This window comes from Varanus komodoensis, unplaced genomic scaffold (genome assembly GCF_004798865.1).
Source record: "Varanus komodoensis strain SLA01 unplaced genomic scaffold, ASM479886v1 scaffold14_1, whole genome shotgun sequence".
Classification (NCBI taxonomy): domain Eukaryota; kingdom Metazoa; phylum Chordata; class Lepidosauria; order Squamata; family Varanidae; genus Varanus; species Varanus komodoensis.
Window position 1 is genome coordinate 20043409 of NW_025335438.1, and position 17253 is coordinate 20060661.

The 17253-nt window shown below is 41.5% G+C and overlaps 1 protein-coding gene across 7 annotated transcripts in view; it reads left to right on the forward strand.

The window, feature by feature from the left end:
• Positions 1 to 17253, forward strand: part of PRKDC (protein kinase, DNA-activated, catalytic subunit) — a 132047-nt gene that overhangs the window by 12484 nt on the left and 102310 nt on the right. For all 7 annotated transcript variants that reach the window (XR_006414094.1, XM_044424166.1, XM_044424167.1 and 4 more), the window contains exons 7-17: positions 2072 to 2171; positions 4367 to 4422; positions 4518 to 4548; positions 4855 to 5012; positions 6700 to 6846; positions 9017 to 9181; positions 9354 to 9522; positions 10471 to 10526; positions 13063 to 13200; positions 15813 to 15965; positions 17009 to 17124. Coding sequence is in view for 6 of the 7 variants with exons in the window: in XM_044424166.1 (XP_044280101.1) it covers positions 2072 to 2171; positions 4367 to 4422; positions 4518 to 4548; positions 4855 to 5012; positions 6700 to 6846; positions 9017 to 9181; positions 9354 to 9522; positions 10471 to 10526; positions 13063 to 13200; positions 15813 to 15965; positions 17009 to 17124 (1289 nt within the window). In the remaining variant the exon portion in view is untranslated. The remainder of the gene's footprint in view (positions 1 to 2071; positions 2172 to 4366; positions 4423 to 4517; positions 4549 to 4854; positions 5013 to 6699; positions 6847 to 9016; positions 9182 to 9353; positions 9523 to 10470; positions 10527 to 13062; positions 13201 to 15812; positions 15966 to 17008; positions 17125 to 17253) is intronic.

Genomic DNA, 17253 nt, shown 5'->3' on the forward strand with positions numbered 1-17253 from the left:
CCGACCTGGCATTGAGCAGCAGCACCGTCAGGCCCAAGGGGTGGTTGATAAGGCTACGTGGCGCCCTCTGGTTGGGGGCAGAACCAGAAGGAGGGATAGGTGTCAGCCATCTGTCCATCCTTCTTCTACGTGGACATGTTAAGCCCCTATTGCTGTAATGACCATTGCCCATGACCACGCCAATGGCAGCACCCGTGTGTTCCCCAGGATATATAAACGTCGACATGGCCAGGGATGGCTCAAAAGCACTGATTAAAGCAGGGTAAAATTATAAAGCAGTTCGAAAGAGGAGAAAAAAAGAATGATAAAAAGAGAAAAAGAAAAAAAATCCTTTCCCTTCCCTAAGATTCAGCGGTAGGCAAGCCTATTTCAACAAGAGTCCTTGGCCAGCCCAGCCCCCCCTCTCATCCCCCGAACGGCTCCCAAACGGCGGCGACCCCTTTGGCCGCCGGCCTGAGGCTGCCAGCCTTGGCCGTGGCCGCTGCTTTGTGGCCTCAGGGCGCCTCCGAGTCCCGCCCCGTCGCGCACCCCGCGCGCCCGATCACCTGGGGCGGTGGGCAATGCGCTCCGGCGCCGCCTGCGCTGGCCGCTGGAGCTGGCTTCCATCGACGTCGTGGCAGCGCGCGTCTGCTTGCATCTGCTTGCACGCAGCGGCGGCTCTTTCCTCCAGCGCAATGTAGCGGCGTGCTGCTGGAGGTGGGCGGAAGTCTTTCTTGCAGCGCGGGATCGGTGTTTCCTGCCCGAGGGGCCGTTCCCTCCTGCCCGCGGCCGCTGCTTTGTGGCCGCAGGGCACCTCCGAGTCCCGCCCCGTCGCGCACCCCGTGCGCCCGATCACCTGGGGCGGCGGGCAACGCGCTCCGGCGCCGCCTGCGCTGGCCGCTGGAGCTGGCTTCCATCGACGTTGTGGCAGCGCGTGTCTGCTTGCACCTGCTTGCACGCGGCGGCGGCTCTTTCCTCCAGCGTGATGTAGCGGCGTGCTGCTGGAGGTGGGCGGATGCTTCCTCAAGGCACTGTATTTCTGCTACATACAATGTTGTTGTTGTTAGTCACGAAGTTGTGTTCGACCCATCGCGACCCCATGGACAACATTCCTCCAGGCCTTCCTGTCCTCCACCAACTCCTGGAGTCCACCCAAGCTCACGCCAACTGCTTCAGTGACTCCATCTAGCCACCTCATCCTCTGCCGTCCCCTTCTTCTTTTGCCATCTATTGTTCACAGCATTAGACTCTTGCTACATACAATAGCTGATTTTAATTAGGGAATATCTTGTTAACACGCTGTTAATAGATTCATAGTAGAATTCTAGATCTGTGTAATTTAGAAGAGAAACAATCTGTTATAAGTAGGTTTCGATTTCTGTTGAAGTTAATATACATTAATCATGGTATCACAAGCTTGATAGATATCAGTGGGAGTTAAGTATGGTAAACATGTGCTATGTTGTGCTAACTTTTTTTTTTAAATAAAACCTAGGAAGCTGATTAAATGATTCTCTGTTGTCCTAATATCTTATAATACATTGGGAAAACAGATGTTTTATGAATTATAGAACTGATTGGTTCTACCCTCTGAGAGAAATACATTCTTGGAGGAAGAGATTTGACCTTGGATTCCTACTCCTTGCCCCCACAGAACCTTTGCAGCTGGTCCTTCTGCATCATGGAAATTCTGACAATGGAAGGCAGGGAAGAGATGCCTGCCAGTGGCGTGGGAGTGGGTGTGTTAGGAAAGGCTAGCTCTCTTGTCCCCCAGACATACCCATAAATCTTTGCCAGCCCTCTGCCAGGAGTGGCACAGCTGGATTCACTGTGATTTCAGTGGAAGGGAATGAGTAAAAGGCAAGAGAAACCCTTAGTCTGGGTGAGAGGAAAACTGCAAATACACTTCTGCTGTGCTGGCATGAACCCTGCAGGTCACTAGATATTTAGGCTCTAACACTGGAGCACTTTCAATTAAGGATATGATTGTCGGGCTCAGGTCATTGCAAAAAATGTCTTGAATTACATGTTACATGCAGATATATGTCTACTTTAGTATTTTACTTGAGCATAATGCTTTTCTTTTTTTTAGATGACTTCTGCAACAAGAGAGCCTAAGTTTCCATTAGTAGCTGGGTGTCTCAAAGGACTGACTGCACTCCTGTATAACTTTACTAAATCCATGGATGAAGGTGTAGTATCTCTCTTATTTAAAAAATCCTAAGAACTCCCTGTCTCTGTGCCATTTTCTTAAGTTAAATTTGGACTGGGTAACTTTGAGGACCAATTTCCTACACCTGGAATGTTTTGGGGGCCACATGTTCACTCATGTTCTGCCAAATTTTGGCATCACAATTGGCTAATTGGTGCCAAATTTTGACAGCAAGCTTTAGCAGTGGCCTTAAAGTCCAAGTTTAGCTTTAAAGTTGGCCTTTTTAGCATAATTGATAATTCTTTTTAGGACAAAGAATGGGATAATAATCTATAATGTTTATAAACTTGAAAGCCCAGTTTATCAATTTGGTCTCCTATTGTGGTATGTTGTCAGCATTTTGTTGTTCCCAACTGTTGACAGTTCTGTTGCTTCAGCAAATTCAGCAGCAACCAGGACACCAGAGACTACACTTAAGTGGTGCAGGTGAGGGTACATACAGATTCCACAAATTATTAGCCTATTCTTCCAGTATAGGAGTCCCAGTGTAACTATTCCCCAAGGATCAGATATAAACAGTCTATAAGCCTAGCATCAGTTAGTTTTGGAAACAGTTTCCACGTTCTTTTCCCACTCCATTTCCTACTTCCATAATGAAGCTCATTCAATTGAATGCCAATTGAATGGATCATTTAGTTCACCCCCCTTTTCTGAGGAAGGATATATTTATATATAAATTTGCCTTAAAGATGCTTGTCCAATGTTCCTTGGAGATTACCAAAGGTTATGTTACAGCCTCCTTGGTCCAGATGGTTTGTTTCAGTAGGATTTTTTCCCATCCTTGGTCTCTTTGCATTCCTTGGAGTTTATAGTGTTTTCAGTACTAGGATACACATTTGTTTTCCCTTTTATTTTAAAATTATTGTAGATACACATTTGTTTTCACTTTTATTTTAAAATTATTGTAGATAATACCTGACCACATATTCTTTCTACATACTAATCCTGCCTTCCCCATCTCAATTATTTGATTCTTTCAAACTGTCTCAATATGATTGGTCCTCTAAAAATGTTATATTGTTTGTAGTTCCTCTCTGAACTCTTCAACTTCTTTGTAAACTTTTTAAAACTGGAATATTAAAGAGAGAACACAGTATTTAAAAAAAGTTGTGAATTTTTATTGTGCTTCTGATAACTTGCTGGGTTTTGGTGCATCCACATAGGATCTTTCTTCTGCATCCTTCCCCGTGTTAGTTCTGTAGCAAAGTGTGAATCAAAAATTTGATGACAGTAGGTGTGTCTGCATTGCTCTTATTTATTTTATTGCAGACAGTTGTGCAATCCTATACCTCTACCTAGAAGCAAGTTCCAGTGATTTCAGGGGTGCTATTTCTAGATATGCAGTTATAGGATTGAACCCAACAGAGCTTACTTCTGGGAGACAGGTACAGAAATTCATTGTTAATAGCTTATGATCTGTGAGGTAGACCCATGGAAGATCATTTTGGTTTAATCTGGTAAAAGGTCATCATGGAATGAAACCAAATCAATATGTTTGAATCAACTTTTGTAAAGGGCTGACTTTCCTCTTATAAGTTTAAATTCAAACTAGCACATCATGACTGTTGTGTGTGCGCACAGAGGAAAGGTGCCAGAATGTGCACAACCAGTTTATAGCTTCGATGGAAATTTGAGTTCAGACAGTAAAGACAAAGAACTTTTGGAATGTCAGCAAACTACAGGATCAGATCAAGACCATCCGAGGAATGAGGAGGTTTACTCCAGGTGGATTGAGATGATAACCTGTCCGCCTGCCCATGGGAACAGGGCAATAGCACAGCAAGAGGTGGAGATGGCAGCTAGGGCTGATGAGAGCCCTGATTCACCAATGGGAGAACAGGGGAAGGACTTGGAATCTGACCAGGGTGGATCCCAGGAGTTAAGCACTCTGTCAGATATAGAGGTCCCTCCCCCTGAAGAGGTGAGGCTATTGCTAGGGGACAACACAGGCAGGAGATCCAGTTGAGAAGCACCAGCAGGTGAGGTATCACAGTGCCCCACCTCTGGGTTGGTGTTGGAGAGGGCTCAACACTTCATTCTGGGTGAACTCAGATGTGCAACGGTAGAGATGTGTAACAATAAAGCCTTGTGAAAACCATAGAGCAGCATGTTTACTCAGGAGGAGGGTCTTGCCTCACTACAGTGACCATCTTGGCTTGTGCATTTTCTTTACAGATCCCCAAACTTCAAAAGAGATCTTCGACTTTGCAGTGAAGGCAATAAGTCCACAGGTATATGGGATGTCCCATCAAACGTCTTTCAAAATAGTAATTCTCTAGATAAGTGATGAACAAATCTTTTTATATTGATTCTTTTAACATTGCAGATTGACTTGAAGCGATATGCTGTGCCCCTTGGTAAGAACTTATTTCATATAGCTCTGTATAATAGTATGTCTTTGTGAGAGCATATTTCTTTTTGATGGAAAAAGTGTAGCATATTTAATATATTTTCATTTACAAAAGGTAAAATATAATTTTTCAAATAACAAAAGGAGGGCAGGCAAATTTGAAATTTAAGTTCTAATTTGTTTCTTTAAAGATATGGCTATTATAATCAGGAAAAGCAGAATTGCAATGTTAAAATCATTAAAATATGCTCAGTTGTCTAGCTGAAACCATTTATTGCCTTTAAATTATTATTATTATTATTTTACTTTGCAGCTGGTCTACATTTGTTTAGCAAGCATGCTGTTCAATTTGGTACTTGTCTTCTGGACAACTATGCCTTATTATTTGAACTAATGTCTAAATGGTGTGGCCACCAGAATGTAGAACTGAAGAAAGCTAGCAATTCAGCCTTGGATGCATGTCTTAAACAGGTAAAATACATATATCCCATAACTTTATGAATTATTAAATTACAAATATTAAACAATATGCATAATCTGGAAATTTGCACCAAACTTTTTCCATACTTCATTAGCTAACCGATCAATAAATACTGTCCAATAGAATCCAATAGAAACTTCTGTCTGCTATGTCTTTTTCTGATCTTTTTCTTTCCCTGCTTTTACCTCTTTGCTGTACTTTCTGTCCAGCCTGTTTGGACTTTCACGTATGCCTGGCTGTCTTCACAATCTTCTCCTTGTTGGAGGCACAGTTTTACTGTTAGAAGCATAAGAGAGTTTTCTGAAGTGGGAATCAATTGCTTAATGGGTGTATAGTGAGTTATTGTTGATTTAACTACTTAAGCAGCAGTGGAGATGGGAAGATCTGATGGAGGAGGAACTGTCCTATTCAGTGTGCTGACAGGTTCATGTATGCAGGTTAGAAAGGAGGAAGAAAGTGTTGTTACTTTTCCTCTTTCCCTCCTCTCCCATCTCATTTGGTGGTTTGTTTTTTCTTCATGATTTCCATTGCATTGGAGCTATTCGGAGGGAAACTATTTATTAATTTATTATTGAACTTGTATGCTGCTCTAATAGTTCTACAGGAATCTCTAAACCATTTACAACAGACGATAAAACAATATAACAATAAAATAAGTAAGACCAACACAACAATAATACAAAGTAGCAATATAACAGTAGCAATATAATAGCTGAGAGTTAAAGCATGAGACTTAAAATCATAAAATGATATAAAAATTCCTTTTTTAAACAGTATGTACTAAAATCAATTATTAAAATGTCTGGAAAATAACACAGTTTTTGCCTGGCAGAGAAAAGATTGAGGTAAACTACTCTCAGTAGGCTATTCCATAAGTGGGGTGCAATCACTGAAAAGCCCCTCTTCTATTTACTATCCTCCTCACCTGCTTGGAGAATGGCTTTTTCAAAAGGGCCCCTGAACCTGATCTTTGGGGTTGGGCAAGTACATATGGGAGCAGGCTGTCCTTCAGGTATCCTGGTCCCAAGCTGTTGACGGCTTTATATGTTAAAACAAAGCACCTTTAATTGGTCCTGGAGCTCAACTGCCAACCGATGTTAATATTGGGTATATCACCTTTATTATAATGACATAATACATAACAGTACCAGCTTGCACATGGTTCACTCGTGTTAGGAGTATCTTGAAGACTGAGAAATCTTTGGAGCCTGTGAATCAGAAGCCTTTTCCCATCCACTCATGATGCTCTTCCTGAACTGCTTCCTTTTGTCCCTATCTAAAGCAGAGCAGCAAGGGGCATGGTTTCCTATAGGGAGGCACAATCTGAGGTTCGTCTTTGTTCTCCATAAGGAAACCTCTCTCTCCCCTCAGAGGGCAAGATTTAATCCTGTGGGCCTTGGAATGTCATTTGAGGGACTATAGAATTGCAATCTTATTTAAATGTGGTCTCATTAGTGTCAGAACTAATGGGACCACACTTCTTTGTTCCTTGCATCATAACTTTAAAGTTTCAGAATTGTGTGTGCCAATCACGGTTTGTGGTCTTGGAGAAGTTGGTTTGGATAAGCTGCTGAATAGTTTTTGTTTCTGCTTAAGATCATTTTAATCTATGTTTCATAATTCAAAATTCAAAATAAATATTTATCTAATATTAAATTATATGTATATAATTTGCAGATATCTACAATGGTAGCAAAGGATGTAGAAATGCATAAGGATAAACTGCAGTTCTTCATGGAACAGTTTTATAGTATCATCAGAAGGATGGATGCCAGCAACAAGGAATTGTCCATTGCTATTCGTGGATATGGACTTTTCGCTGCGGTATTTATTTTACTTCCTGATGTAATGTGTTGTAGGAGTTGAATGTTAGGACCAGGAGCTCATTGAATTCTTAGACACTTTTTGTACAAATATTTCAGGTATCCTTCAACCATGGTATCCTTCTGGATAGGCTAGCGGGACTGGGGGTTGGAGGCACTGCTTTGCAATAGTTCCACTCCTATCTCAATGGCCGATTCCAGAAGGTGGTGCTGGGGGACTATGACTCTGCGCCATGGCAGTTATGCCATGGAGTACTGCAGGGGTCCATTTTGTCCCCCTTGCTATTCAATATCTACGTGAAACTGCTGGGAACTAGGCCCCTCCCCCTCCCTCTGACCATCTGCTGCCACCATGCTGTGACGCCGCCGAGCTGGGGAACATCGTGGGGCGCTCCACCGGAGCCCGGGGGACAGCTGACACCGCAGTCCGCGGTCATCGCTGGACCCACCGGAGCTGGAGGACGCCAGGCCGATCGACGCTGCTGCTGGAGGAGGATGCCATCTTTCTGGCTGGCGAGTGCCGTGTGGCCACCCTTGCTTCCCCGCCCTACCGGCGCTGGGGAGAGCCACGCCGGATTGGGGGCAGGGCGCAGGGACGAGTCGCTGGCTTATCTCACCAGACGCGGCCGGGGCCGGCGGCTGAAGGGCGACGGCCAAAGGGCGATCACCGCCATTTGGGGACCGTGCCGGGGCTGGGCTGGCCAGGGGCTTTTGTTGTCGGCCGGCGGGTGGGATTGCTAAATTGGATTAGGGGGTTGTGGGGGTGTTTAAGTGTTCCTAAGTGTTTTTAATTTGTTTTTAATGTGTTTTTAGTTCATTTTAATGGAATCGTTTTTGGCTTCGAATATGGGGTTGCCTGGGGAGCGTGTGGGCGCCACCATTGGGATGGTCACGGGCAATGAACGTTATGGCGTTGGGGGTCTAACATGTCCGTGTAGAAGAAGGAGGGACAGATGGTTAACACCTGTTCCTCTTTCTGGTTATTCCCCCAGCCTGAGGGTTCCAGGTAGGCTTGTCAACCACCCCCTAGGCCTGTCGGTGCTGTTGCTTAATGCCACGTCGGTCCATAATAAATCATCCCTCATCCATGACTTGATTGTGGATGAGGGGGCCGACCTGGCTTGCATTACAGAGACCTAGGTGTTGGGCGACCGAGACAGACTGGGGATTCTTTTGGTGCACTGTGCACCCTTCTGCCCAACAGACTCCCTGCTTGAGCTGACGGAGATCGTCTCAGATTTGGTGTTGAAGACCCCCAGGATGTTGGTCCTGGGGGACTTCAATCTCCATGCTGAGATGGTTCTGACTGGGGCGGCTCAGAACTTCATGGCCTCCATGACGGCCATGGGGCTGTCTCTACATGTCATTGGTCCGCCCCATGAACGTGGACACACTCTGGACCTGGTTTTCTCGATGGGGCAGGAAGAGGGTGATCTGAGGGTGAGGAACTTGTGTCTGACACCCCTGTCGTGGTCAGATCACTTCCTCGTGAGGTTTGAGCTCGAGAGCAGCTTTTCCCTCTGTAAGGGTGCGGACCCGATTGTGTTGGTCTGCCCCCGGAGCCGGATGGATCCGGATGGATTCCTGAAGGCCTTGGGGGATTTCCAGGCCCCTCCCCCTGGGAAGTCCGGGCCCAATTTAAGGTGTTGGTTATCACCTATAATGCCCTCAACGACTTGGGACCTGGTTATCTAAAGGAGCACTTGTGTCCATATATGCCCCTCTGCCCCCTGAGATCAGCGGCAGAGGCCCTCCTCTGGGAACCCTCCATGAAAGATTTTAGGAGGGTGAGTACCCGGAGGACGGCCTTCTCTGCGGTGGCGCCTCACCTATGGAATGCACTCCCCAGAGAGGTCCGCCTGGCTCCGTCGTTATTTTTTTTTTGTCGCCAGGCCAAGACCTTTTTATTTAAAAGTTATTTTAATTGTTAATTGGCTATTAATTGGGTTTTATATTGTGCCGAAATGTCTCCAAATTTTTAAGGTTAATTGTGTGAATTGTATCTGTTGTGTAAGCCGCCCTGAGGCTTTTACAAATGGGGTGGCATAGAAGTGTTTTTAAATAAATAAATAATCAGGCATGCATGCATTTTTGTTGGGTCTATCCGTGATGGGCTAGATTATGCCTTTTTTTCAATTGTAATATTTGTATTTTCTCTCTCTCCTTTAAAGCCATGTAAAGCAATCAATTCAAAGGATGTAGACTTCATGTATGTTGAACTTCTTCAGCGGTGTAAGCAAATGTATCTCACCGAGGCAGAAACCATAGATGACCATATGTATCAGCTACCAAGTTTCCTTCAGTCTATTGCTAGTGTTATATTCCATTTAGATACCGTAAGTCAGCAGTTTAAACCTCATTTGTGAAGTTGTTATTTTACAATTTAGGATGGATGTGAATATTAGTACGGGGACTTCACCAATTGAAAAAACTTGATTTTTTTAAAGTAGTGAATGCCCTTAATGTAAGATGCTATTTCCTAATATGCCATTCTTCTTTTTCTTTTAGATTCCTGAAGTATACACTCCAGTTCTTGAACGTCTTATTGTAGTACAAATGGATAGCTTCCCACATTACAGTGTAAAAATGCAGTCCACATGTTGTAAATCCATTGTAAAGGTTTTTCTAGCCCTGGCAGGAAAGGGACCTGTACTTTGGAGCGTTATGAGCACTGTGGGTAAGTTTTATTAATCTATAAATACTTGTTTCTTTGCACTAGTTCAAGTATCAGAAGCTTGAAATGTGTTCATTAAAGGTAATGCTAGGTTTAGGAATGTCATAATCTTTGATTATTTAGATCATGGACTCTCAGCCTAACCTACTTCACAGGTTGCCATTTTGAAGATAAAAATGGAGTGGAGGAGAACTGTGTAAGCTGCCTTGAGTTCCTTGCTAGTGGAAAAAAGGGAGGATATAAATGTAATGTAATAGCAGCAGCAGTTTGGCTTGGGCGATCGTTGAAATGCTGATTCCATTATTCAGTTTATATATTTAGTTGTATAAATATAGATTCCTTAATTTGCTATCATCCAGTCATTTTGGGGTACAACTCCCACCATCCTGAGCTAGCATGGCTACTTGTTTCTTGTATCTCCTGTATGGGAGATACTACTATCACTGGCTGTGTGGGTGGCAGTTTAAATCAATGCATTTAGGCAAGACATGGTTTTCACTGTAGAAGAGACATTTGCAGTTCTTTTACTTTTTAATGAGGTTGTTCTTTCCATTGGTCATGTATGTGAGTTGCTGCATCTTTTTTTCCCCATCTGTAGGTGTGGGCAGGGGGTGCTTCTGTGTGTTGACATCCAAACACTAAAGCAGAGTATCTGTAATGTGCTAACACTTGTTTTCTCAGATATGTGCTCTTGCTATACTCGTATGAAGCCAGGTGATTTGTGCAAGGTATTCTTTTCTTTGGTTTCCATCACCTGCATAGATGCATGTTTGGGCCTTTGTGTAACCTGCTAACTAATCTTGTATCTTCATGTTGGTAATGACGACAGTTGCTCATTATGGACTTTTTCAGTACCAGGAAAATGATTTGCTGATATATTAGAAAATTCAGCTATTTCTTTAGTTGACTTGATGATGTGTTTTTAATGTGTTGATATGTCTTTATTTTCAGTGCATCAAGTTTTAATCAGAGTCTGTTCTAAACCAATTGTCTTACCCCACCAAAAGGTAAAATTTGTTTATAGTTATATATGCTATTAATATATATAATGGGGGTTGTTTCTAGTTCAGCCAAGAATTTGTTCCTTCATTTTTTAATTCATGGGCCACAGCTTCAAAAATTGCAAGAGTTCTTTCTCATTTGCTTAAACCTCATTCCAGAAATCCTGTGAACCATTTTGACATGACTTGCCTCACCACTTACATATAAGGAGTTATATCAGTGTTATTGTTATCTGAACATATTAAACAAGGAAACCATTGACATAGTAAATGATCTCTCACATTTCGCAGTCTCTCTCCTCTCTCTCCTTCTCTCCCTCCTTCTCTCCCCCCCCCTCTCTCTTTCACACACACACACACACACACACACCAACCCATGCTGAGCTATTGTCCAGAGTCTGTGTTTCTTTCAGGTAAGCAGCTGCAGTGATCCAAGTGGTAACTCAGTGGCCTGGACACTCTTAGCATCTAGATAGTATGTCATCTTACCTGGAATGTGATGTCACTTTAAAACAACTGCAGTTAGGATTTCTATTCAGTTGTTTGTAGCTTTTTAATAAAAGTTGTGTTTGAGTTGCAAGTTGCTTATTGCGTCTGTTGGTTTTTCACTATTTTTTCTAGCTGCCTTCTATCAGTAGCTCCATGAATTTAGCCAAGGGCTGTCCTCTACATCTTCCAGCAACACTCCCCAGACCTGGTTTATTTATGATGATTTAGTTTAGGATTTCCTTAAATTCATCTGTAGAAAGTTTCCTTAAACCCTGTATCCCTCTTTAGAAAGGTGTGTCACACCCCAAACATTGGTTATCTAAAACAATTGAGCTAATGCATACATACCTGGCTGTTCTCTAGCTCTTGTCTATATTAACCTCTGGTGTGCAAAGAGTTCAGTTGCATACTGTTAACAGCATTTGGTGGCTAGTATTCAGTTGTTTTTTTTGGGATGCAGGTGGTGCAGTGGGTGAAACTACTGAACTGCTGGGCTGGTTGATCAAAAGGTCGCCAGATCGAATATGCACAACGGGGTGAGTTCCCGTTGCTCTGTCCCAGCTCCTGCCAACCTTGCAGTTCGAAAGCATGCAAATGCAAGTAGATAAAAGGGTACCACTTCGGTGGGCAGGTAACAGCGTTCCGTGCACCTCGGTGTTTAGTCATGCTGGCCACATGACCACGGAGACTGTGGACAAACGCTGGCTCCCTCAGCTAGGAAACGGAGATGAGCACCGCCCCCTAGAGTCAGGCATGGCTGGACTTCACATCAAGGGGAAACCTTTACCTTTACCTTTTATTCAGTTTTTATTTTCTCAGAGACTTTATTTGTTTTAATTGAAGTTTCAGATAAGGTTTAGTGGGAGGAGATATTATAATGTGCGATTTATACTGGAACTGTGCAAAGCATAGTTTAGGTATATAAGATTCAGGTAAAAGCAACTAACTAAGCTCTTACGTTATATTTTAGGACCTAAATTTTCTTCTGCATAGTTTGAACAGTATCTTTAAATATTTCTCTATTACTGTATGACCAGAACAGATGAGACATCTAACACTGAAACACGTATCTGCCTGTGTGTTTTGGACCATTTTTGGCTGTAGGAAAATGTATACTGCAAGATTTTAAACTATTTGAAATCTATTTAACTTACATTTTTTCATGAAGAGATTGTAACTCTGTGAGTTCATTATTATTCTCTGAGAGCTCAAAATCTTCATAAAATACAATTCATTAAACTTTTGGGGAGTATCATAATGATTAAAACATTTTCAAGCAATTTACTTACAGCGTAGATCTTTACAGTTTCCTGAAGTTCACGTGCTTACGTGTGTTGTGTTAGCCAGTTGCATCTTTTTATTTCTGTTATTGGATACATATACAAGTTCAAGTAATGTATCAAAGAGCCATTGTAGGATGCACCTTTGAAAATCATAAACCTTTGAACTTTGGAGCCTTACAGAATGTTAGGTGTGGCAGAGATGATCTTTGCCTCCCTGTCCTTCGTCCTGGCCTGCATTTCCACCCAATAGAACTCCATATGGGCTTTTTTCTTGTCTAATCTGGGAGGAAAGGAGGCTGGAGAGGCTTCAGGATTGTTCACATGCTAACCTTTCCAGCATTCTCCCATCTCTGCCCATTGAAACACCCCTTTTCCCCCTCCCTAAGATTTTTACCTGACCTTAGAGGACATCCAGTGCAGTTCTTTCCATGATGGCTGCAAGGGGGAAGGGGAATAGTTCACTATTTCCCCACTCAGAGGTTAGAATGCTGTCTCTGGCCTGAGGTTTGGGAATTAAAGCTATTCACTGGTACCTCAGACATTATCTATGGGGCACAGGCTGTTGTACCATATCAAAAATATGCTCCTGAGAACTGGGCTGTTCATTGAATGCTCTTAACATGTCTTGGAAGAATGGGTCTGAGTGCAGTAACTCTCATCCTTTTGAAATTAGGAAGCTGTGTTTGTATTTCTGTTATCATAGCCATCTAGGATTGTGGAAAGCTGCATGGTTTCATATATACTCATTTCAATATTGTGATACTTCCTAGGAATATACAGGAAAAGAAGTTTCTGGTTTAGAAGGAAGTCCTACATCTGGAGAAGTTAGGAGTGGGAAATGGAAAGTACCTACATATAAGGATTACCTAGACCTTTTCAGAAGTTTGCTGAGCTGTGACACCATGATGGTAAAACTCTAATGCTAGAGTATTTAAAGAACAAACTGTTACGATTCCATAATTTTCTTCTTACTGGAGAAAAGTATAAGTTTTTCTCCTTTCCTTCTTAGCGTGCACCCTCTTACTATCCTCTAAGTGGTTCCAGTTAGTATTTTGCTTTTTTCTCACCCTAGAATGTTCAGTCTTTGTTTTAAATGTGTGTGCTACTGAGCTTTGTATCTCATTTGAATAAAATAGGTTATAAACAAACCAAATTTTAGCTGTATATATATGTTCTGTGAGCTACTGGGCAAGGTTTCTATAGACATCAGTATGTTTTTACATTGTGTACACACTGTCTGTACCTGTCCATTTGGTATTTGCCCTGTTATTTCATCCTTTCCATTTATAATTTACCTCTTAGATCTTGTAGACTATGCCAATCTTTCATTAAGAGTATCATTTATACATGGTTCACACATGATGCCAATTCATGGTTTAATTAACTAATGAGTTGTTGTCTTACCCAGAATTAACACATGATTTTGGCTGCCGACAATTCAGCAAATTGTAGATCACTTTTTTCAATTTCTGGGTTCTCTGGCTCCTACTTTTTCACCTATACCCTGCTTGTATGCATTTGTGATACTGGCATGTAGAACAGCTGGGGTTTTTTCCTTACTCTTTTTATTCTTTTTTAAACCCTTTGTCCACTCCCTCTGTAACCAGGCAGAATGATACATGAATAACTCACAGTTTTGGATTCATACATAATGGCACCCCATAGTTCACAACTCTACAGCAAACCAGAGGATCTCTTTCTGTGTTGAATTTTGCAAACAGTATCTAGTTAATCCAGTGGTCTAGAGTCACATGTAACAGCAACCCACATGGTTAATTAAATCATGGTTTTTATTACATGAGAAACTAGTTCAGAGGATGGGAGATTTATATGACACATTAAGCTACCCTTCAAATAATTCTCACAATCAAATTGGAACAATCTGTTGAATACCCTGGGGACAATTGGACTCACAATGAGTTCTCCCAATTCTTCTCCTAATCCAGTCTACTAGCCTTTTATTTTCTTTCCTTTTCCTTCAAGAATATTTATCTTTTCTTTTTCCCCTTCCTTTTTGGCTTCAGAAAAATGTAATAGGCTCCTATATCCTTCATCCTTAGAAATATGCACAAATATCTCTCTAGTTTCTTTTAAAATTTTCTTTTGTCAGGGAATTAGACGAGTATACGTAACAACTGTCAAATATATGTAAATACATTGTATGTTTCAGCTGTCACAGTGAGTGAAGTACAGTTGGTAGCAAATAACAAAACCAACAAAGCAAGATTGCATATAGGCATATAAGCATCTCACTACTGCAGAAAGGAGCAGTATTAATTGCTGTCCAACTTTTTGCAGCAGCGACTGCTGTAGTTACTACAGTGATCTCACATTTCTTTTAAAAAATAAAAGAGGAGGCAACTGAATGGGATGGATTGAACGGAACCATGTTGGGGGCAGCTGGGTATAAGTCTCAGTTAAGCTGGTGCCCCATTTTCTCCATCCCCTTCTGCCACTTCCGAAGGTTTTTGCTGACTTGCACCTTTGTTAAACTGGGAAATACAAGAAAATGGCTTGTGAATAAATGCAGTGGAGATACATACAAATCTCATGGTAAATGGAGGAAAAATGTGTACATGTTTCACAGCTGGGAAGTAAATGGAAGGGAAGTTTGCATTGCGTTTCCCTTCTGTTTATTTTGCAGCCATTAAATCTACATATATTTCCTTTTTAATTATTTTGCAGACATTGTAGTACAAACAACTCTAGAATAAGCCAAAACTTGTCAGAATGACTAGTTGCTGAAAAGTAAGCCACCCTGCAGGAAGCAGTCTGGGTTTTAGACTACATGACAACTCATTGTGATATGTTACCCATGATAGGTTGCTGTGCTGCATGAACCCAGCTTTGACATGAGGCTTCTGTTATTAAACCTTACATGTTCTTGGACATCATATTTTATGAGAAATTTGCATAAATACAGTGGATATATCCAGTTATCATGCTAATTTGCTCTGTCAAGAAACCATGGTGGGTTGGCAGTTGCCCCAACAACTCATGGCTTACTCAACATATGACTCACCATGGACCCAGAAAGATTCCAAACAGTTTTTATTTTAACATTGCTTTCTCTTGGCAGCATGAGCTCTTCACCCTCTTCATGGCAAGAACCTCATTTTTTTTGTCCTGATTATCCTCAGTGTTCTGTACATTTTATACTTTTCCTCTAGCTGCTCAAGATAGTACAATTCCATTCTGTTTTCAGGGTAAGGAGTTTTGATAGCCAGCCATTTAAACCCAGACTTCTTTTACATGGGGTTTGACAAGGCAATGGCAATGGCCACAGTTTGGACTTGTCACTCACAAGCAAGCCACTCTGCAGGACATGGTTTGGGGTCATGTGACATTTCCCCTCCATTTACTTTGTAGCCATTAATGCTATGTATATTTTCTTTCTAATTATTTTTCAGACATCCTGGTGTAAAGAAGCCATCATGGGTTGTCATGTTGTATGAATCTAATCAATGTTTAATTTAGGGATAACTCTATGTAAAATAATTTTCGTTTTCTTTCAATGAAGGAATCTCTGTTGGGAGATGAAACCCCTCTAATCTTAGAATCACCACTAAAATCTCTAAATCGTTTGTTGTATGATGAACTCATAAAGTCTATTCTAAAAGTAATTCAAAAGTTGGACCTCACAGTTCAGAAAGAAAACATTAGTGAAGAAAAGGTAAGACTTTCATAGACAATACTTTAAAGCAAAAACTATCTCTTTCTGGTGTTCTGTTAAGCGTTTTCAGACTGTACTTACACAATTGAAATTGTAATTCCTTTCATAGTATTTATACTTGCTTTTTTTTGTGGCTTCTGTGTATCACATGTATGGGCTCTGTATCACCCAATGACAAGTGTAAATTTTCCTTGCCTCTTCTCAGCACTTTGCCATCTAGGCCATTGAAATTATGCTGGCACATTAATTAGATCTCCTAAAATAGCTATACATGCATTCTACCCATGGATTCACTGTCTCCATAGTTGCCTTGGCAGAATTGTGTTGGCCAGCTACTGGATTGAAACTGTCCATGTTTATGCACCACAGTTACCTAGGTATCCATGCCAGTCCTGATTCCTTTTTCAGTTAGGCCATGCCCTTGTCCAAGTAATAGCAGACTACTGGTAAGTCAGTCCTTTACTGACTGCTGGTAAGTGAGCTTTTTACTTGTCCATAAGTGTAAAGCATAGAAACCATGAACAGATTGTTTACCTGTAACTGTAGTTCTCCAAGTTGACATCCGTATATTCCCACATTGCATCCTATGTGCCCGCTTCAGTGTGATTGCCAAATTGGATGGGTTACTGAAGCTATTCTTGTTATTGATGTTGCTATCTTGGTAGCATTGATTGGACTTGTATTTTAAACCATAAGTTATTTTTTGAGATTGGTAGGGTTGATATATCTATCTATATCTATCTGTCAAAGGTTTTCCAAGCCTGACTTGGTCACTGAAGTTGAGTATTGAGAAAATGTACCCTAATATATATTAATCCAAGTATTTATTTATTTGTTTGTTTGTTTAAAACTTTTATATCTTGGGACAGCTTACAATATAAGTAATTTTATGCTATATATTAATCCAAGTAATTCAAAACGTATTATTTTGATAAAATAGCAAGGGAGAGCTTGCCTGTTGCACTCTGAATGGCACATGTAAGACAAGGACGAGGTTTGGTCACTGCCAGCTAAAAGCTCTGAGTCTGATATTCTTTTCTTAGGATGGAAATGAAACTGACACTAATCTCACCATTGCTACTTCTGATCCAGCTGCAAACCTTCAGCCAACAAAGCCAAAAGACTTTACAGCCTTCATTAACCTCGTGGAATTTTGCAGGTATGGTATGTTATGTCTATTTTAAAGAAAGAAAATGGGCATGGCACACAATTAAACATATTGTGCTGATACAATACCCTCCAACAACATACAGATGGCCAAACCTTTGGTCTGGAGATTGCATGATTC